The 22,718-nt window shown below is 39.0% G+C and overlaps 1 protein-coding gene across 2 annotated transcripts in view; it reads left to right on the plus strand.

The window, feature by feature from the left end:
• The window catches only part of LOC140316670 (collagen alpha-1(XIV) chain-like), a 122,149-nt gene that overhangs the window by 29,784 nt on the left and 69,647 nt on the right, over positions 1-22,718 (plus strand). For both annotated transcript variants that reach the window (XM_072394591.1, XM_072394592.1), the window contains exons 6-22: positions 6,054-6,209; positions 6,378-6,497; positions 6,769-6,933; positions 7,149-7,313; positions 8,319-8,470; positions 9,373-9,502; positions 14,536-14,691; positions 14,879-14,998; positions 15,276-15,440; positions 15,656-15,820; positions 17,275-17,426; positions 18,327-18,456; positions 18,738-18,883; positions 18,995-19,124; positions 19,271-19,407; positions 19,679-19,805; positions 22,202-22,341. In XM_072394591.1, coding sequence (XP_072250692.1) covers positions 6,054-6,209; positions 6,378-6,497; positions 6,769-6,933; positions 7,149-7,313; positions 8,319-8,470; positions 9,373-9,502; positions 14,536-14,691; positions 14,879-14,998; positions 15,276-15,440; positions 15,656-15,820; positions 17,275-17,426; positions 18,327-18,456; positions 18,738-18,883; positions 18,995-19,124; positions 19,271-19,407; positions 19,679-19,805; positions 22,202-22,341 — 2,456 coding nt within the window. The remainder of the gene's footprint in view (positions 1-6,053; positions 6,210-6,377; positions 6,498-6,768; positions 6,934-7,148; positions 7,314-8,318; positions 8,471-9,372; positions 9,503-14,535; positions 14,692-14,878; positions 14,999-15,275; positions 15,441-15,655; positions 15,821-17,274; positions 17,427-18,326; positions 18,457-18,737; positions 18,884-18,994; positions 19,125-19,270; positions 19,408-19,678; positions 19,806-22,201; positions 22,342-22,718) is intronic.

The following is a 22,718-nucleotide window of genomic DNA, read 5'->3' on the forward strand; positions in this document are numbered from 1 at the left end:
TAATAAAACAATAACGCTAAAAAAAAAAAGAAGCCTAATCATAAATTACATTCCCGACACAGGGAGCAAATATAGGGAATATGTCTTTTGTGCACTGTTGAATCAATAGCAGCTTTAGCATACTTCCTGGTTTTCTTTGCTCTCTTGCTAGATAATTTTTTTTTAATACTCTTAGTAACCATGTCTTGAGATTACTTGCCACTTATAGGATGTATAGGCATTTATAGTGTTCCTTGTTTTGGATTCTTCTTTGCCTCTTGTCTTTCCTGGATTTCCTGGAGGGTTTTTTGAGCTTTGCACTGTGCTTGAAGAGGAATGTCCCTTCCACATTTTTGGCCAGCATAGTTACTGGTGGCTTCACTGTGGCTGTCTCTTTAAATGTTAACCACATTTTCATCTCGGTTTGTTAGAGCACTTAATTAGCACACCTACACATGAGCAGGTAAAGTGGAAAAAAGCAGACCGCAGTGATTTAAAGTTTCTGCTACAACTTACAGAAAACTGCTTATACTGTATAAAAGCATTGTGTTCACCACCATACAGCAGGCAAGAGAGATGGATCTCATTATTATTCATTCTGTTGTCTCGTTCATCGAGAATATATCATTCTGAAATTATATTTTCTGATATATGGCAAAGGTGACTGTGAGATGGCAGTTTGCCCAGTGGATAGTATAATTTCACTGATGCCAATACCCTTTTGAGGTAGATGTTAAAAACCAAGTCTATCTGCTTGTCTTACAAGGAATTTGTGTTCAATTTTTTTTTTTCAAATAAATTAAACTGATGCAGAAGTGCTCCTCTAAAAGCAGGTTTATCATTAAATGTGTCTGTATGAGAGAATGAAGGAAAGTGTCTGTGGAGACTGTGGCTTCTTCTACCCATCTATCTGCATGCCTGTCACTGCCCTCAATGTTAATTCCAGACGCTGAAACACAATCACAGAGTCAGGGGAAATAAAACTTAACTAGAGAGAGATTGAAATGACAGTGCACTCTGTCTGAGCCCTGGTTAAACAGAGGTCAGGTATAAATCAAGACCAACTGGGAGGAACTACTGTTAATGGGAACACAGAGAGACAAGGCGGAGGAGGGTAGAAAGGTTTTCTAAAAAAGATTGGGTGTTAACATCTGTTATGCAACCCTGTATTTAGTTCTTCATGTATATACAAGTTTGAGTGTAAGTTCCTAAGAGCAATAGGTCTCAAATCAACCTGCTTTACTTTAGGTAATCTGCTCTCTTGTTAGATAACATCTAGCCTACTGTAGGTTTTTACAACTCTGTGTATTACTGGTGTGTTGATAGATTCTTACAACTTTTCTAAATGCCAACTGATTCTTACAATTCCTACTTGTCTTCTCAAACTCTCTCCCAGAGCAGTCTCTGTTTCTGTTCTGTTAGACGTTGTAGTCAACAGTGGCTTCCACTGTTGCATTCACATTATTACTACCCATGACTGCACTTCCACACAAGTTAATTCAATTATCTGGGAGCCACACACTCTTTCCAACATCTCTGCAGCTCTGCTGGTTTGTACGCTGCGAGATGTAAAATGTGGGCAGTAGCTCTTTCATGGATACCAGGTGGATTGTCTGTTAGATTATGTGTTTGCATGCCCGTTATGCTTGGTGTATGTCCAACTGTGCACTTGCTAGTTCAATCAGCATATTTTCTACTCATATGCTTCAATGCAAATAAAGTTGAGATGTAGTTCAGCCAAGACTGAGGTTCACTGTCAGGGATTTTAGATTTGTTCATATAAATTTTTTTGCAAAAGTAAAAAGATATTTAATTTTAATTTCACTTCAGCAATTTGGACTGTTTTGTGAAGACGTGTTGCATGAAATTCTAAAACAAATCCTCTTAAATTAGTGTCTGTAATGCTACAAAAACTGAACTGAAAGTGGGATGGATATCTTTCAGAATAAACTGAGAATCAAATTTATACTGGCAAGTTCATACTGGCAAAGACATTTTGGAATATTATTCCATTATCCAGGTTCACACCTGAACAGAACGGGCATTATCAATAAAAAGCTTCTCTGAAACACCCCCTTTTTCGTAACCCAGTACTGTGGAAAAGGCACGTTTTAAACCTCTCACATCAGTTTCCTGACTGTGACAGAAGTATTTCTACCTTTTTACATATTGTATAAACAACTGAAAAACAACTGCATTTTTGAATTTGTAATAGCCATTGAAAAGAATTTAAATGACCATTGATGGTGTCTATGGGCAGATTTTGCTGTCTCACCTACAATAGTAATGTTGTACATTTCAAAATATACATATATGTCTTTGAACATAGAAACTTACTCCGTGTCATGTCCACTTTCGAACATGAATATGATTAGTTTAGTTTACATGGCACAAGCCATTATAACATGGCAGGCAAGTGAAGCTAAACCCACAATCTTAGCTCCAACAGAGCAAATGAACACATTTGGTAGCAGAGAGAAGAAAACAAGCCAGTGTTTAATACAGAAACAGTTTCGTGTTACATTTGAAAAAGTCATTGTACCGGGAAACTTTAAAATGGCTGTTATGTTGTCTAGGTGCTATTTTCAATTAAATATAGAGTTTGGATCATTGTCAAATCATTACATTTTCTTTCCATTTTTTTTTGTGGGTAAAATCAGTTGTACCAGTGATATTTCAGAAAAACACCCAGAAGTATCTTTTTCCTTTTTATGTACCATTATTCTTTCAACTTTTTTCAGTTCTTTCTCTTGCTCATTTTGACACTTTTTCCACACAGATCCCCACTGTTCTCCCAAAGCTGCACTTTCCTCCCTATTTTGCCGTCCATCACACAAGTTGGCTGTTGGTTAAAGACGTAGAATAGTGGAGGAGAAAAAGAGGCGTAGCGAGCTTAAAAGAAGTGTAGGGACCTTTGACCAATCTGCTGTTGTCAGGCTGCCCTTCACTGACATTCAGTTACGTTCACACAACCTTTCAATAGGTTGTGGGTTGAACCACAAGTTAACAAATCACTACTTCTCAAAATCAAGGTGCTGTGGCTCATAAAAAAATACAATTACACAGTATAAACGGGCTGATGCTTCTCTTTTGATCGCTTTAGTTCTTTCTTATGTTGGGTTTAGTAGATTAGTGAGATATTGTTTCTCTAAGAATCTGTTGATTTTAGAACACAACACCTCAAATACTAGCTTGAACTGATAAATCAGTAACCTACATTTAGTCAGTATCAAGTATTTCAAAGTCTTCTAACAGAAGTTTAAAAAAAATGTTTTTATTGTTGTTCAAACCAAGGTGGAATGATGGTGTGAGAGACACTAAATTAACTAAATTACACATTCAGGATAGGAACTTTTTGGTGATCAAAATGAAAATATATTAACTTTTAGTAGTAAAATGTGTTGGGATTATTTATTAGATGATTTGTTGTGTGTTGATCTATTTTCAGATATTCTGATATTGAGCCAAAATCCTCTTTCTCAAAGTGTAAGATAATGGATGGGAGCAAATGGCTTTCTTCAACAGGCTGGGTCGTTCAAGATGTCATCAGGAATAATGTGAAGAACAGGGGCAACCTTGATTAAGGGTTCAGATGTAAAACACACTGGCATTATGTTTCACCACTGTGCAAACAAAGTTGGGAATGTTCAGTCAGCTATAATTAGCCATAATTACTGACCATCTAATCCTTTATTTACCACCTGGTTTGTCAGTCATGAAGGCTTTTCACATTTAATAATACCCTACTATCTTTCTTAACCATAAAGTACCCTTGTCTCTCTATTTGGCCAAAGCATCAACTGTTGCTATAGTTACTTGTCTATCACTGTGTGCCAAAGAATACTCCATCTGTGGCTTTGTGCATGTGTGTTTAATTGCTTTTACTGAAGTCTTTTGTTAGTTTTGGTCCTTTCTGTATAATCTTTGATATTAAAGTTTCCTTGAAGACCATTTTTTTGTTTTTTTGTAAGCAGGAATCCACAACATAGAATCATCTTTATGCTTCAAGACCTCATAGCATTTTTGGCTAAACATAGTAAAATTTGACGATATTTATTCATACCCTTCTTAGCTTTTTCAAAACATTTAATGAAAGCATCTCATTCGTTCTGATGCCTGTGATGCATTAGTAGGCCAAGAGTGTCAGCAGCTACAGTCGCCCTTGTTGTTTTGCCGCCTCTTCTTTGTCTGCTGCCTGTAGCAGATGGATGGTTCAGAAAGTCTGATGCATACAGACAGCAGACAGATGGCTCTGTCTGGAAGACCATCTCATGAAACAAATACTTGTGCAACTTTTTGTTGGACATCAGGTCTTATATTAGTTTAGTAATTTTAATCTTCTGAAAGTGTTAGTCAGAAGTACAGAAATGGTACAGGTGGTAGGCTAAATGTGACATTCAGTTGTCAAAAGAAAGCTTTACTGTGTACATGATATATTGTCTGTTTTCAAGTATGAAACCCTTTGAGAATTTAGATTTAGATGTTGACTATAATATTTTCTAAGAGAAGAATAAGAAATATAACTTTTCACACTCCTGTTTGAATGTTGACATTTAAAGACACATGGTTCCTGTTTTTTGTTTTTGGATGATTTGGGTTGCCCCTCTATGGAATCACCACTTTAATATGAAGGAGGGTTGTGAGTATCCTATTAAGTCAGGGAGCTGTGTTGTCAGGGGGCATTAGCTTCTTCTCGAGATGGTGAGGCACCAGTTAAAAATGGTCACCTTGGCCAGAAAAGGGAACCCGGAGCTAGGATTTCAGGGATAATCCGCTATTTAAAAAGCCTCCTGGCAGTAAAGTGCCGGTGATGGATATTTTGTGTGCTTAGTGCCAGCTGGATGATACGTTGAATCATTGCTCTACTCTGTAATTTGTGTCTTTATCATTTAAACATATTCTTCTGATCAAAATTGTGGAGTAATAGTTCATGTTTTCTACAGTCAGCATTCTCTTTTATGGCCTGTCTTCATCAAGACACAAATCTCTGCCCTTATCAGCATGTTCTGCATTGTTCTCCATTACACTTTTAGACAGGAATATGATCTATGGTCCAACTTTAAGTGGATAGAATCATTTTCAGGATATTGCTTAAGGCAGGATGACAAGGTAAGCGGTTATGGGATTATGATGAATGAACCAATGGAAGTGTGTGTTTATGTATGTGTCCATAAGTGTGAGTGTACATCACTAATGTTGTAGGGACATAAGTCAGAAAGTCAAGATGAAGTCAAATTGATGAAAATCTTAATTTTTTTAATGAAGAAGAAGTCAGGGTATGAGTCACTGTGAAGCAGAAATTAGATTAGAAATCAATACATGTCACAAATTATGTCCTCTGAAGTAAAAGACACAGTTGTGTGTGTTGAACTGTTTCCACAACATTGTATGATTTATTTTCACTCTTGCATTCATTTGGGATGCTTCAATTTAGGATTTCCAATGTGAAACATTCAAGTCAAAAGTGAATGAGTTTCCAGGTGGAATTTGAAGCAACAATAATGAAAAAACTCAGGAGTTTCAAGGAGGATATCAGCATGCCTTTCACATATGAAGCATTGTTCATGTCTACGTGTAGAAATTGAGAGCTCATAAAAGCAGCAGTTCAGATGTTTTAGTTTTTGACTGTAGAGTTTAGCGCGAGGAGATGCATGATGTGTTCACACTCAGGATATTATCTAGTTCAGAGTAAAAGTAAGTGTGTTTGCATTTTTGTAAGAACAAGCCACATTCACCCAAATGTCACACAGTTGTTCGCAGTGCTTGGTCCAAGAACACTCTCTCATGTGGTCCAGGTAAGCCAGGAGTTGAACGAACAACCTCCCGATTGGCAGACAACCGCTCTTCCTCCTGAGCTATAGCCCCCACCTTTTATGGGCTTACTTTTGTACTTTTCATGTTTGATTCAATAAAGAAAATCTAAAACTTGCCAAGTTGCGGTGTGTCACTAGTGTTTTATCTGAGAAACCTGCAGATCCAAAGTGAAAGATTGCTCTGTCTTTTCATGCTGTGCTTGTTCTGGTTGTGGTCAGTTTGAATTTGTCAGACTGTCTTCTCAACTGTGTTTCTTTTAGTAGATCAGTTTGTGTGCCACACTGAGGCCATTGCAGATATTGTAATCCTGGTGGACGGCTCCTGGAGTGTTGGTCGGGTCAACTTCAGGCTGGTTCGAATGTTTTTGGAAAATCTGGTGAATGCTTTTGATGTTGGCTTCAATATGACAAGGATAGGTGAGTCCTATCTTCCTTCTTGAATAGATTGGTACACCATGGGATTAATAGCATAATCTGATTTTACCCTGTGCAGATATTTTTGCTTGGATCTGTCCAGATCTGTGTCACTCATTTTATCAGTTAAAAAGTTATGCATGTAAATGCGTGTAAATCTCTGTTTTGCAGGTCTGGCACAGTACAGCGGTGATCCCAGGATTGAGTGGCATCTAAATACTTTCTCCACTAAAGATGCAGTTCTTGATGCTGTCAAGAACCTACCGTACAAAGGAGGAAACACTCTCACTGGTATTACACATAAATTATATTATTGTAATCTTGTTCTTATATGTATGTTTTTGTTGGCTTTTCTGGAGTGGATGCTGGTTTATCTTATATTTGGAGGAAGATAAAAACTTCCTCATGTTTGTCTTTGGATACTTTTTTTGTATTGAATATATTTTTTATATTTTTCATTTATGCTTTTCTTTCATACATGATGTCCTCTCTTCCTAGATCTTCCTTTTTAATCCTTCCTCTTCTCCTACTTCTATGTTTTTCTCTCTAATGCTCTCCCCAGGTCTTGCATTGACCTTTATCTTAGAGAACTGCTTCAAGCCTGAATCTGGCTCACGGGTTGGTGTACCAAAGATTGGGATCCTCATCACAGATGGGAGATCCCAGGACGATGTTATACCACCAGCAGAGAGCCTGCGCAAGGCTGGTGTTGAGCTGTTTGCTATTGGTAAGGGCAGACCCACCTGTACTGCAGTTACTTAAAAAAAACACCTTGTATTCTGTTGTTTCTAAATAGTTGCCAGCTTCCTCCTTACATTACTGACCTGCTCTGCTTAGGTGAATTGATTTTTTTTTGTCTGGATGGGATGTCAGTCAGATTTCTTATGCAGATGTTTTTGCTGTTGATGCGATGCTAACATTCATGTGCCCTCACCTTTCCAGGTGTTAAGAATGCTGATGAGAATGAATTGCGCTCCATTGCCTCAGAGCCGGATGACACTCATGTCTACAATGTGGCTGACTTCAGCATTATGAGCTCTATAGTAGAGGGACTGACAAGAATAGTATGTGAACAAGTGGAGCAGCAAGACAAAGACATCAAGCAGAGTAAGATAACATGACAAAGTCGGAGTCTGCAAGGAATACAGAAAATACCATTTTATTACCATTCATCAATGTGCATTGTGATCACTCTGGCTCTTAGAAATTTATCTGACTCTGAGTAAATCAGGTCCAACATTGGACATTGTTCCAAAGTAGGTTTTGTTTGTTTAAAATCTAATGATGTATATTTAGATAAAACTTGCATTGCCTGATATCCATCCATCCATCCATCCATCCATCCATCCATCCATCCATCCATCCATCCATCCATCCATCCATCCATCCATCCATCCATCCATCCATCCATCCATCCATCCATCCATCCATCCATCCATCCATCCATCCATCCATCCATCCATCCATCCATCCATCCATCCATCCATCCATCCATCCATCCATCCATCCATCCATCCATCCATTTTCTATACCCGCTTAATCTAATTTAGGGTCGCAGGGGGGCTGGAGACTATCCCAGCTGTCATTGGGGTGAGAGGCAGGGTACACTCTGGATAGATCAGCAGTCCATCACAGGGCCACATAGAGACAAACAACCATGTAATCACTCCTTGGGGCAATTTAAAGTCACCAATTAACCTGACATGCACCGGACAGCCCACATTTCCTGCTATGTATTTAGCTCATGTTAAATGAAATATTTGTGTGAAAACGGTGTCATACCAAATAACACCACTGCCAAATAGAAAATGTTGAAAACCTTAATAGGGAAATATTAATACTGCACCCTTTTCTTTCTCTATCTTCAAACATGTTTCCTTCTCTGTCCACGTTAAGTCACCAGATGGAAAACTAAGATGTGAATCACCATCAGAAGATGCCATAAATCCAGTTTAATATCTTTTGATTACATTTCAATTTAATCTTTTTAACCTGATCCTTAATGCATGTGAGATTTCCTCCTAAAAGCTCCTCTCTGGGAGTAATTGAATAAAAGTTTTTGGCAGTCTGCTTACAGAACTCTCCCTTCTCCTTTTGTTGTCGTCTTTTCAGAATTTACACCAGAAAAAATGGGAATGCCTCTTGACTTGATGACATCAGAGGTCACAGCCCAGAGTTTTCGGGTCTCATGGAGTCACGCACCCGGAAATGTGGAGAAATATAGAGTGGTTTATTACCCAGTTCAGGGAGGTGAACCACTGGAGGTAAATACTGTGTTCATCGTTGAGAACAACACTGCAGTTATTGAACTTAGTTCTTCAGGAAGTTAAATCAGGAAAAACTGAGAAAAGAAAATGATAACCACCTAGAATTAAGGAATATCTATCAGTGCAAGCACAATACTTAGAAATAATCAGATGTTTAATGTTTCTTAGTAATGTTGCCATGTATGTATAGAAGCACGAGCAAAAACTGAACAGTGCTGTAGTTAGTGGGAGCAGAAAGAGATGGGAACATTTTCCTATTATATCTGATTCTATTGAGAGTTACCTGGTATGGGGCAGATTTATAGCCTTAGATGATTTTTCTTTGGGATGCAGGTTGTATCACTCATCCATACTCCTTACTCTCATCTCTCCATTCACAGCTCCCCAGATAATCAGTGCAGGTTAGAAGTGTGCACTAAAAATTATACTCTGGCTGATTCAGGCACCTGCTGGATTTTTCCAGAACATTTGATGACAGATACCATTAAATCTTTTTATAGCAGAGTTTTTTAACCCAGGGACCAGATGTTCAGACTGTGCACGTGAGGAGGCTTTTCCAGCTGACTCAGCCTGGACCTAATCTTTATCAAAACTGTCATCCTACGACTTCAGAAAAAACAACTCTTCAGCTTTGGATGTTTGTGCATGGTGATGTTCAATAAAGTTGTTTTCTTTCTCCTCTCCCATTTTATTTCCATCCCTCCTTCCTTCTCTCATCTCTTTCCTCTCTTTCATTTGTCTTTTTTTTTAATCTTCATCTATTTATTGTCCCAATTTCCATTTTCCCCATCATACTTGATCCCCCTTACTTCTTCACTGAATTTTTATCCCCATTCATTTCTGCACTTTTATCCTTTCCATCCATCTTTTCTCCTCTGACTCATCATCCTGCACCTCAGGCTGTAGTGGATGGCAATGAGACTTCAGTGGTGTTGCTGCATCTTAGCTCTCTCACAGAGTACCAGCTCGCTGTTTTTGCTGTGTATGCAAACGAAGCTAGTGAAGCACTGAGAGGATCAGAAACAACCTGTAAGTTTACTCTTACGCATGTGCAGAGACATTTATACAAAGTCACACACAAAGGCCTGAGTAAACATCTGAGGGCACACGTGATTAACAATGGCTGTGTATTTTGAGAACTGTGAAAGACACACATTGTAAAAATTAAGCACTCATAAGACACAGATTTGCTTTGTTTTATGCTGTGACTCCGCAAATCACTGAGCAAACAAAGTTGGGAATGGTCCTTGAGTTGTAATTATCCATAATTACTAACCATCTAATCCACTATTTACCACCTGGTTTGTCAGTCATGAAGGCTTTTCACATTTAACAATACTCCACTACATGTCTCTGACTATATCTCTCTTAACCATGAAGTACCGTTGCCTCTCTGTTTAGCCAAAGCGTCAACTGTTGCCATAGATACTTGTCTCTCACTGTCTGCCAACGAATACTCGATCTGTGGTTCTGTCTGTATGTTTAATTACTTTTAAACATATAGTTTAAGTTTTTTGTTATTTATGGTCCTTTCTGGATATTCTTTAATCCTAAAGTTTCCTTGAATACAATTTTTATTTGATTTTTGTAAGCAGGAAACCACAGCAAAAAAATCACCATTTTGCTTCTCCAACTCACAGCATTTTTGGCTGAACATAGTAAAATCCCAACCATTACTGAACTCTGAAAAATCCAAAAAGGTTATGAATAGATATTCTCAAAGCATTTTCTTATTGTATATCGTGTCAGCAGCTATAGTCGCCCTTATAGTTTTACCGCCTTTTCTTCGTCTGCTGCCTGTAGCAGATGGATGGTTGAAAAAGTCAGACATATACAGACAGCAGACAGACGGCTCTGTCTTGAAAACCATCTCATGAAACAGATAATTGTGCAGCTTATTGTTGGACAATGTTCAGTGATATAGTGTCTGATAAATTTTGCTGTTGACAAGAATATTTTTTTAGAGAAGAATAAGAAATGTAACATTTCACACTCCTGTTTGAATTTTGATGTTTAAAGACAAACACATAGTTCCTTTTTTTCCATCTGGGATAATTTGGTGTTCTTAGTGCCACCTGAATTATACAATGAATCATCAGTCTCCTCTGTTATCTGTATCTTTATCATTTAAACATACTCTTCTGATCAAAAAATGTTGATTACTGGTTCACATTTCCTACAGTCAGCATTCTCTTTTATGGCCTGTCTTCATCAAGACACAAATCTCCGACCTTATCAGCATGTTCTGCGTTGTTCTCCATTACACTTTTAGACAGGAATATGATCTATGGTCCAACTTTAAGTGGATATAATAATTTACAGGATATTGCTTTAGGCAGGATGACAAGATAAGCAGTTATGGGATTACGATGAATGAACTAATGAAAGTGTGTTTATGTATGTGTCCAGATGTGTGAGTGTCTATATGTATCACTAATGTTGTAGGAACATAAAATGTTGTTGATATACAACTTCAATTTGTGGTCAAGAAGAGGTTTGCGTATGAGTTAAGTTTAAGCAAGTAGTGACGGTAAACTATATGTACTTCTCTGAAATATTAATATGTATCACAAATGTAGTCCTTTAACACACAGAGTTGTCACCTATACTTTGAAGTATTTCCACAACATGTCAAATTTCTTTACACTGTTGCATTCATGTTGCTGCAGTTGTGGTTTTCTCATTAAACACACTTTTAGGTAAAAAGTGAATCGCTTTTCAGATAAAATTTGAAGAAAGTCAACAATAATGAAAAAACCTCAGGACTTTACCGGAGGATCTCAGCATCCATCCATCTATCCATTGTCTTCAGAATACCTGAGGTCTGCTCATGGGGGCAATAGGCCCATGAGGAAAACCCAGACAGCTCTCTGACCAGCGACACTCTCCAGCTACTCCTGGGGGATCCCAGGGATATATAATCCCTTTACCGAGTTGTGGGTCTACCCCAAAGTCTCCTCGCACCTGGGCGTATGAAAAGCTAAGCAAAAGACGAAACCTAGCCTTTCAACTCAGCACCTTCTTTAACATAGTGGACCTGAGCAGTGCCCTTATTACTGCTGATGAAGCCCCAATCTGTCTGTTCATCTCTTGCTTCAACTTGCCATTATAAACAAGATCCTGAGATTCTTAAACTCCTCCACTTGTGGCAAAGAGCTATATTGAACCTGGAAAGTTGCAAACCATGATCTCAGACTTGGGCAGACTCTCATCCCGGCCACTCCACACTCATGAAGGTCATGGCTTTAAAAAGCTAACAGAACCACATCAACCGCAAAGAGCAGATATGCAACCCTTTGGTTTCCAAACCACACATCCTACTCTCCCCGACTATACCTATAGATCCTGCCCATGAAAATCACAAACAACATGGGTGACTAGGAGCAGCCTTGGCAGAGTCCAACTTGCACTGTAAACAAGCTTGTCTTTGCACCAAGAATGATTACACAGTTCCTGCTTTGATTGTAAAGGAACTGAATAGCCCAGAGAAGTAATTCTGGCAACCTGTACTTCTGTAGCACTCCCCACAGAATAGCCTTCTCTAAGATAACAAAACATAGACTGGATGGTCAAACTCCCGTGATCCTCTCAGTAACTCAGCGAGGGTGAAGATTTGGTTCACTGTTCCATGACCTGAACAAAAACCACACTGCTCTTCTTGGATCAGTGGTTCGGCAGTCGGTCAAAACCTTCTTTCCAACAGCCTGGAGTAAAATTTATTTGGGAGGCTGAGTATCAAAACCCCCTTATAGTTGGAACACACTCTCTGATCCCCTTTCTTAAAAATGGTGACTACCATCCCAGTCTGCCACTTCACAGGTGTTGTCTCAGACCTCCATGCGACATTGAAGATGCATGGCAGCCAAGACACCAACACCACGTTCAGAGTCTTGAGCATCTCCAGGCGAATCTTGTCCACCCCCAGTGCCCTGCCTCATGGAAGCTTTTTAACTACCTCAGCAACCTCTGGCAAGGTGATGGAAGAGAGCCTTATCCTATGTCCTTGGACTCTGCCTCCTCATTGGAGGACATAATGGCTGGATTTAGGAGATCCTCAGTGTTCTTTCTATGACTCAATGTTGTCCTCAGTTCTGGTCAGCAGTTCCCCACCTAAATCAAACACAACCTGAGATGGGCTCTGCATTCCCTTTCTTAGACATCAAACGTTTTACCAGAACTTCCTTGAGGCCTACTGAAAATCCTACTCCATGGCCTCACCGAATTCCTCCCACCCCATGTTTTAGCTTCTGCAACTGTCAGCTATTTCAGGTGTCCCGGAATAACCAACCCTGAAAGGCCTCCTTCTTCGCCTTGATGGCTACTCTCACCACTAGTATCCTCCAGTTCATGCCATGAAATGCACAAATGACTTTCTGACCACAGCTCTAGAAAATTGAATCCACAATGGAGGCTTTGAACATGGACCATTCAGATTCCATGTCCCCAACTAACAGTCATACATGTGGAAAAACTCTCCTGAAGTTCATCAGTTGACAGCTCCACCCTTCTCTTCACCAGAGTGTCCAAGACATATGGCCACAGGTCTGATAATGCGACTTAGAAATTGATCACCAACCATTGGCCTATGGTAGCTGTTAGGAGGGTTGCTCTGGGCAGATGTTCTGATGTTTTCAGTACGAAGAGGCAAAGTAACACAGGAGGCAATCATCTTTAGTGGAGAGTTTTCTTTAATACTGTGTACACAGGGTCATACAGCTTGCATGTCATAGACCTGTATGACAAAGGGCAAAGAAGCCAGGTCTTTTTTTTGTACCCAGATGTACATGGAGAACAACACGTCTATCTTCAAGTTCTATGTCCAACATTTATTTATTTATTTTTTTTAGAGGACTCCCAGACATTCTGGAGCAAGCGTTAGATACATCAACATGTAGACTTTTACGGTTTACACCATATACAGTATCTTAGCATTTGACCATCTCAGGGTGGTACAAGCATGAATCATATTTAGCTTATTCAAATGTACCATCAGTGGCCTGGTACCAAGTACACTTATGGACCACCTTATGCTCGAAAATGGTGTTTGTCATGGCCAATCCATGACTCACACAGAAGTCCAATAACAGATCAGGGAGGCCATTCCTCCCAGTCATGTCCTTCGAGATCACTTTGTCATTGCCCATAGGGGCATAGACATCCCCCATGAGAACAATCAAATCCTTTGTGGCGCCCTCTCCAGGACAGGTACTCTAAACTGCTGTTCTGTGCATAAGCACAAACAGTAGTCAGAGCCTTCCCTCCTGCAACTTGCTACCGCAGGATGTCAACCTTCTGGCTGACGAGGAGGAACTCCAACATCAAGGCGCTCAACTGGGGGCTTGCAGTAATTTCCACACCCACCTGATGCCTCTCCTCATTGGCAACTCTGAAATATGAGTGAGTCTAGCCCCTCTACAGGGGTTTGGTTCCACAGCCCACACTGTGGAGGTGAGCCCAGCTTTATATAGTTGGTACTGCTCTACAGTTTATGACACCAGGGATCGACACAGCCAGGCCCCGGCCTTAGCTTGCTATCGATGCACCCGACCTCGATGTTTCTCCCTACAGGTGGTCCAAAGGCAGGTGGTATCCTATGGCTTTTTCAGGATGAACCTGGCCAAGTCACAGGAGCGAAGACTCAGTCACCAGGTGCTTGCCGGCAAGCTCCCTCATATGGCCTGGCTCCAGATGAGTGCCCTGGTTTCCGTTTTCTGGTCAAGGTGTCTTTCCTCAACTGGTATTGCTTCATCGAGGTCTTTAAATCTCAGGAGAATCCCAGCATACCATTCTTATGTCAAGCATTGTACACGTCTTCACAACAAGATGAATAGAGGAGGCGCATATGTGTTTCCAGTCAGATGACCGACTACTCCAAACTACACGTTTTCATTTTTGTAAATTTTCTGATGAGAGAAACTGGTTTTTTTTGTTGTTTTAACATGCCTTTTTGTCATTTTCATGTGTTATGGATTTGTTCTGTCTTTTTGTGCTGTGCTTGTGCTTGTACTGGCCGTGGTCAGTTTGAATTTATGTCAGTCTGTCTTCTCGACGATTTCTTTTAGTGTATCAGTTTGTGTGCCGCACTGAGGCCATTGCAGATATTGTAATCCTGGTGGATGGCTCCTGGAGTATAGGGCGGATTAACTTCAGGCTGGTCCGCATGTTTTTGGAAAATCTGGTGAATGCTTTTGATGTTGGCTTCAATATGACAAGGATAGGTGAGTCCTATCTTCCTTCTTGAATAGATTGGTACACCATGGGATTAATAGCATAATCTGATTTTACCCTGTGCAGATATTTTTGCTTGAATCTGTCCAGATGTGGTGTCACTCATTTTATGAATCTGTTTGAACATGTAATGAAAGCAGTTAAAAATTCATGTATGTGTAAATATCTGTTTTGCAGGTCTGGCACAGTACAGCGATGATCCCAGGATTGAGTGGCATCTAAATACTTTCTCCGCTAAAAATGCAGTTCTTGATGCTGTCAAGAACCTACCGTACAAAGGTGGATCCACTCTTACAGGTATTGTACATAAATCATGTAATTGTAATTTTGTTCTTTTATGTATGGGGTTTTTTGGCTTTTCTGGAGTGGATGCTGGTTTATCTTGGTAAGAATTTGGGGGAAGATAAAAACTTCCTCATGTTTGTCTTTGTCTTCTTTGGCTACTTTTTTTGTATTGAATATATTTTTTATTTATGCTTTTCTTTCATACATGATGTACTCTCTTCCTGGATCGTCCTTTTTAATCCCTCCTCTTCTCCTACTTCTATGTTTTTCTCTCTAATGCTCTCCACAGGTCTTGCATTGACCTTTATCTTAGAGAACTGCTTCAAGCCTGAATCTGGCTCACGGGTTGGTGTACCAAAGATTGGGATCCTCATCACAGATGGGAGATCCCAGGACGATGTTATACCACCAGCAGAGAGCCTGCGCAAGGCTGGTGTTGAGCTGTTTGCTATTGGTAAGGGCAGACCCACCTGTACTGCAGTTACTTAAAAAAAACACCTTGTATTCTGTTTTTTCTAAATAGTTGCCAGCTTCCTCCTTACATTACTGACCTGCTCTGCTTAGGTGAATTGATTTTTTTTTGTCTGGATGGGATGTCAGTCAGATTTCTTATGCAGATGTTTTTGCTGTTGATGCGATGCTAACATTCATGTGCCCTCACCTTTCCAGGTGTTAAGAATGCTGATGAGAATGAATTGCGCTCCATCGCCTCAGAGCCGGACGACACTCATGTCTACAATGTGGCTGACTTCAGCATTATGAGCTCTATAGTAGAGGGACTGACAAGAATAGTATGTGAACAAGTGGAGCAGCAAGACAAAGACATCAAGCAGAGTAAGATAACATGACAAAGTTGGAGTCTGCAAGGAATATACCAAAATACCATTTTTGTGTGCTGACAAACAAAATTAGATAAAGGCAAAATATAATTAAATAAGTGTCTGACTCTGAGTAAATCAGGTCCAACATTGGACTTGTCTGAGAAAACTCTCCAAGTTTCAGATCGATAAGTCCCCGATGATCTCATTATACAGATCATATATTGAATCTGTGCTGACCTTTTCTCTCCTCCGCTGGTTCGGCAACCTTAACATGAGGTAAAAAAAATGCCCTGAACAGAGTGATAAAGACAAGTAGCAAGATTCTGGGGGTTGAACAGCGTACACTTTCAGATCTGTTCAAGAGACAGATAATCAGGAAGGCTAGTGCCATTCTTTCTGACAGCACTTTACATTCTGAGTTCCAGTTTCTGCATTCTGGCCCCCTGCTCAGACTTCTTATAACGAGTAACGGGTACAAGCACTCCATCATCCCTACAGCCATTTCCCTTTTGTATTCAGGACAGGGTAGGAGGAGTCATAGCTGATTGGTTGATATTGTTTTTTGTTTATTGTCTCCATGTGGTATCATTGATGTTGGCAGAAATTGATGATATGCACTGTTCGCTACTTTGTAGGGGGAGCTACTGTTGTTGTTTCAGCACACTGTGTTATCCCTCCCTCATAGACTTTTAATTGTATGTCCATTTTTTTACTTCTTTTTTACTTGCTGCAACACTAATTGCCCTACGGGGACACAAATAAAACTGAATCTGAATCTGACATTGTTCCAAAGTAGTTTTTAAATCAAACTATGTATATTTAGATAAAACTTGCATTGCCTGATATTCATCCATCCATCCATCCATCCATCCATCCATTTTCTATACCCGCTTAATCTAATTTAGGGTCGCTGGGGAGCTGGAGCCTATCCCAGCTGTCATTGGGGTGAGAGGCAGGGTACACTCTGGATAGATCAGCAGTCCATCACAGGGCCACACAGAGACAAACAACCATGTAATCACTCCTTGGGGCAATTTAAAGTAACCAATTAACCTGACATGCACTGGGCAGCCCACATTTCCTGCTATGTATTTAGCTCATGTTAAATGAAATATTTGTGTGAAAACGGTGTTATACCAAATAACACCACTGCCAAATAGAAAATGTTGAAAACCTTAATGGGGAAATATTTATCCTGCACCCTTTTCTTTCTCCATCTTTAAACATATTTCCTTCTCTGTCCACATTAAGTCACCAGATGGAAAACTAAGATGTGCATCACCATCAGAAGATACCATAAATCCAGTTTAATATCTTTTGATTACATGTCAATTCCATCTTTTTAACCTGATCCTTAATGCATGTGAGATTTCCTCCTAAAAGCTCCTCTCTGGGAGTAATTGAATAAAAGTTTTTGGCAGTCTGCTTACATAACTCTCCCTTCTCCTTTTGTTGTCGTCTTTTCAGAATTTACACCAGAAAAAATAGGAATGCCTCTTGACCTGATGACATCAGAGGTCACAGCCCAGAGTTTTCGGGTCTCATGGAGTCATGCACCCGGAAATGTGGAGAAATATAGAGTGGTTTATTACCCAGTTCAGGGAGGTGAACCACTGGAGGTAAATACTGTGTTCATCGTTGAGAACAACACTGCAGTTATTGAACTTAGTTCTTCAGGAAGTTAAATCAGGAAAAACTGAGAAAAGAAAATGATAACCACCTAGAATTAAGGAATATCTATCAGTGCAAGCACAATACTTAGAAATAATCAGATGTTTAATGTTTCTTAGTAATGTTGCCATGTATGTATAGAAGCACGAGCAAAAACTGAACAGTGCTGTAGTTAGTGGGAGCAGAAAGAGATGGGAACATTTTCCTATTATATCTGATTCTATTGAGAGTTACCTGGTATGGGGCAGATTTATAGCCTTAGATGATTTTTCTTTGGGATGCAGGTTGTATCACTCATCCATACTCCTTACTCTCATCTCTCCATTCACAGCTCCCCAGATAATCAGTGCAGGTTAGAAGTGTGCACTAAAAATTATACTCTGGCTGATTCAGGCACCTGCTTGATTTTTCCAGAACATTTGATGACAGATACCATTAAATCTTTTTATAGCAGAGTTTTTTAACCCAGGGACCAGATGTTCAGACTGTGCACGTGAGGAGGCTTTTCCAGCTGACTCAGCCTGGACCTAATCTTTCTCAAAACTGTCATCCTACGACTTCAGAAAAAACAACTCTTCCCCTTTGGATGTTTGTGCTTGGTGACGTTCAATAAATAAGTTGTTTTCTCCTCTCCCATTTTATTTCCATCACTCCTTCCTTCTCTCCTCTCTTTCCTCTCTTTCATTTGTCTTTTTTTTAATCTTCATCCATTTATTGTCCCAATTTCCATTTTCCCCATCATACTTGTTCCCCCTTACTTCTTCACTGCATTTTTATCTCCATTCATTTCTGCACTTTTATCCTTTCCATCCATCTTTTCTCCTCTGACTCATCATCCTGCACCTCAGGCTGTAGTGGATGGCAGTGAGACTTCAGTGGTGTTGCTGCATCTTAGCTCTCTCACAGAGTACCAGCTCGCTGTTTTTGCTGTGTATGCAAACGAAGCTAGTGAAGCACTGAGAGGATCAGAAACAACCTGTAAGTTTACTCATATGCATGTGCAGAAACAAAGTCCCACACAAAGGCCTGAGTAAACATCTTAGTGCACATTGCTTTAAATTCTGAGAGCTATGAACGCCAAACTTACTGAAAATGAAGAAGTTATAAGACAGATAAATCTCTAACAACAAAACTTTCTATTTTCATTGAAACCCTACTGAAAATACTGGTTCTTCTTGATTGAAACATACAATGTATTTGTGTTTTACCTTGCAATTTTGTGTACGTGTGTGTGTGTGTGTGTGTGTGTGTGCATGAAGTGGGTCTCCCCTCAGTGACCACCCTCCAGCTGTTTAATCTTACTCAAAGCACCATGAAAGCTAGATGGAACAGTGTAAGTGGAGTGTCAGGCTACATGCTGCTGTACACCACTCTCACAGATGACGGAGACTTGGACAAGAAGGAGGTAGTTGGAGAAAACAAACATATACGCTACAAAACAATGTTAAATGATCAATTTTGAACAGTGTCCTGCCAAAGAAAAGTTTTGTCAGACTTTTATCATTGTTGTACTAAGGTCAAAGTATCCGATGCAGTGACGGAGCTGGAGCTCGATGGTTTGATACCTGACACTGAATATGCTGTGACGGTTTATGCCATGTATGAAGGAGAGGCCAGTGACCCCATTACAAATCAGGGCACCACTTGTTAGTAATGCTCATGCACACTGATACAGTTTTTCACATAAATTTGAGTTCTCATTTTAAATATAACTTACTAAATATGACTGATCAAAAATATCCAAGTGAAAAAAATTCAAACCCATGAAGCTTAAAGTCACCTTTCCCTACAGTGCCATTGAGTCCTCCCAGAAACCTCCAGTTTTCTGACATCACTCACAACTCTGCCCACATCATCTGGGATCCAGCATCAAGTGGGGTTAAAGGTTACCGCATCATGTGGGTCAACACTGATGGAATGGTTACAGAGGTCTGTATGAATCTGTGGTCTGTTTTTTAAAATGTATTTTTGTTTCATTTATCTGAATTTCATCAAATGCCTCCATCCCTTTGTTATTGCGGAAGAAAATTCTTACAGAAATGTTGCAGTTCCCTCAATACTTTTGTATACACACAGAACCACAAAAGAAATGGACATGTCGTCATATTTAAATTTTGTATTTTTATATGCTAATTGTTATTTTATAATTTTTTTTTATTTTATTTTTGTGGGTATGTATGTATCTCTTTGTTTTCTGCAGGTGGAGGTGGGCCCAGTGACCTCCTATGACCTCAGTGAACTGATTTCTCTGATGGAGTACTCAGTGATTATCTTTGCTCTGTACAATGAGGGCCGGTCGGAGCCGCTAACCGATGGCTTTACTACTAGTAAGAAATGACCAAGACTTTTCAAGAGTGATTTACAACAAAATACTTAGATTATTTCAACTGCTGGTTTCAAACCATATTTTAGCCACCTATTTCAGTTGTTTATGAATGTTTAACTTACAGTTTCAATGAGTTATAAGTTCATCTCATTAACCTAGCTGTCAATAGACTTTTAGCTGACAAGTTCAGTTTTTTCCATATTACTTGCTGAGAGTTTAACAATTCATCTGTTGTAGTAGCTAACAACTATATGTTTATCATGCTGTTAGATAAAATTTTCATAATACTGTACTTATTTCTTTCAATGTTACTGTAATGTTTTACTGAAGTTATTACAGCAGTTTATTAACTTTTAGCCAACCGTTTCAATTGATTACAATACTAATAAAACATTATTTTATTTTCTTATCATATATTTGATAAATTTTCCACTCAAAGGATTGCACATCACACAAACATATGACTTGGTGGAAGTGTGAATAGCCATTCAAATACTTACAAGCCAACGTTTCCTACTTACTAGGCTTCTTTAGTTCTAAAGCCTTACAGAAATTAAATGTCTTCAAGAACCAATAAATGAAGGTTCAGTTGCCCTTATTCAAAATTTTAGGATTATAAAGGCTGAACACAGTCTACATCTGCACACCAGACAAACAATTTTGAGGCCAGCATAATACAAATAAAACGGAACAAAACAAATACGATATTCCCATCTCAGTGCAACATCCAAGAGAGAAAAAAGCAGAATGCAGTGGTTTGTGGTCCCCACCCCTTCTCACCAAGGTTTGACACTTTGCAACAGATGCAACTTATGAGACTTGATGACACTTTTTCACCAACTACCAAAAGTTTGACTTCATTCACTCTTTCAATCTCAATTCCCCATATATTAAATGTATTTGTCACCTTTTTTTTTATTTCCACAATCAGTTGATTTGACGTCTTTTGCACATTCAATAACAATTTATTTATGCCAAACCGTCTTTTTAGTTTTGACATTTACAATTTCAGTTAATTCTAGCAATTAAAAATTCACTCTGGAACAACAACAGCCTGTGTCATCTGCAAATCAAGTTAACCTCAGTATATCTGACACATCACAGATTTGATTGATATAAGATGAATAGTTAGGAGCCCAATTCTGAGCCCTATGGTACCCCACAGTCTTTTTGTAAATTTCATGATTTCTGGAACTGCAAATTGTACATATAGTTGTGACTTTTGTAAGTAATTACAAACCAGTCCATTGCCACACTTCTACTTTAATATTTATATAGTTTTGATATAAAAAAGCTGAATTTCATGTGTTCATTCATTCTTTCAGCTAACAACTCATTCTGTTCAGTAACATTTTCACCTATTTATGCGTAACATTAGTTAAGAATTCAGACATGTTCTGTTGACTCACGATTTCAGTAGTTTCTCACACAAATCCTATAACATTTACAGCTGTTCCTTAATAACGCTAAATATTTCAGCAGTTTTATTCACGCTTTTTGCCAGAATAATATTATAGTCAGAATTCAAACAAAATATTCATTATTTAAACCAATTATGTCAACAATGCATTTATAGTTTCACTTTTACTTTTTAAAGAATAATGTGTTCCTGACTTTTGGCTGTGCATTTCGTCTGCTTTATAAGATGAGCGAAACTCATTTTTTTAATTGAGGCTGTATAGCCCATGGCTACATAGGTGCATGTACTCATGTTCGAGTGTAGATGACTACTATTAATGATTTTATTTTTTATTTTGTATATTGTTTAATTTAGTATCACCAGTGGATTTAATTTCTCATAGAATAATTGTGTCTTATTACATCTACAGAATTACAGAACATAGTTGCATCAGTGTCCTTAGAAGGCAAACTATTTATCTTCATGTCAAATGTTGAATTTTATTTCCTTTCCAGTCCTTCTGCTATTTTGGCTCTCTGCCCATCTAATTTATACCTTGGCATAACAGCCCAGTCACATAAAATAGCCATTTCACTATCCCTGACTATTTCATCACACTAACACATATTTATTTGTTGGAATATTTCTGTAAGCCACAATCATTTCGGCTCAAGTGTTGAGTCAGCCCAAAGAAATGTTTGTGAAGTGAGCAACTATTAAGATGTGGACAGGTGGATATTTATTTATGTCCTGGAAAACTTTGTTCAATTGCCGAGGTTTATGAAAAGGAACTAAAACAAATATGCCAGCACTTCAACATTTTTTGAGTGGAGGTGGTAACAGTGTAGACCAACAAGATAACAGTTCATGGACAAACAGTGCAACAAAGTTTTAGTAAGATAAATGCTGAACTAACCATGTAAACTGGTGTAATATAAAAGCGGTTTGATAAAACATCTATATAATTGGATCAAAACGAGTCTCCCGGTGTCTTTCAGCTCCAGTTCCTGGTCCTCTAAATCTGCGCTCCTCTGATGTCAACACAGACAGCTTTAAGGTCAACTGGGATCACTCAGCCAGTGACATTGTCCTCTACAGACTCTCCTGGGCACCATTCACTGGTGGTGACACAAAGGAGGTCAGTGTAACTAAAATCAGATCAGTAAATGTATTTTAGGTAAATCACTGTGAAGCATTATACAGGGTTACTTCTCCATAATAGATCCGCACAGATAAGACTTACATTGTGTGGTTGAAATACTGTCTGGGAGCTTGAAGAACCTCTGAGATCTATTTTGTAAACAAAATGCATGACATAGCATTGGATAAAAACTGATCTGCATGAATTTTGAGCTTTATGTTAAGCCATGAGTCCTGTTTCTGCTATTTTATTTCTAGAGAAAGAAATGGCTGTACTCCGTCTGCCGAGATAAAGAGAACACTGCACTCCATAGACTTACATAGAAGCGTTATGACTCTAATGGCAGCCAGTAAAACCCCTGGCATGGTTGAGTA

This window comes from Leuresthes tenuis, unplaced genomic scaffold (genome assembly GCF_036924035.1).
Source record: "Leuresthes tenuis unplaced genomic scaffold, fLeuTen1.0.hap1 SCAF_10, whole genome shotgun sequence".
In the NCBI taxonomy this organism is placed as follows: domain Eukaryota; kingdom Metazoa; phylum Chordata; class Actinopteri; order Atheriniformes; family Atherinopsidae; genus Leuresthes; species Leuresthes tenuis.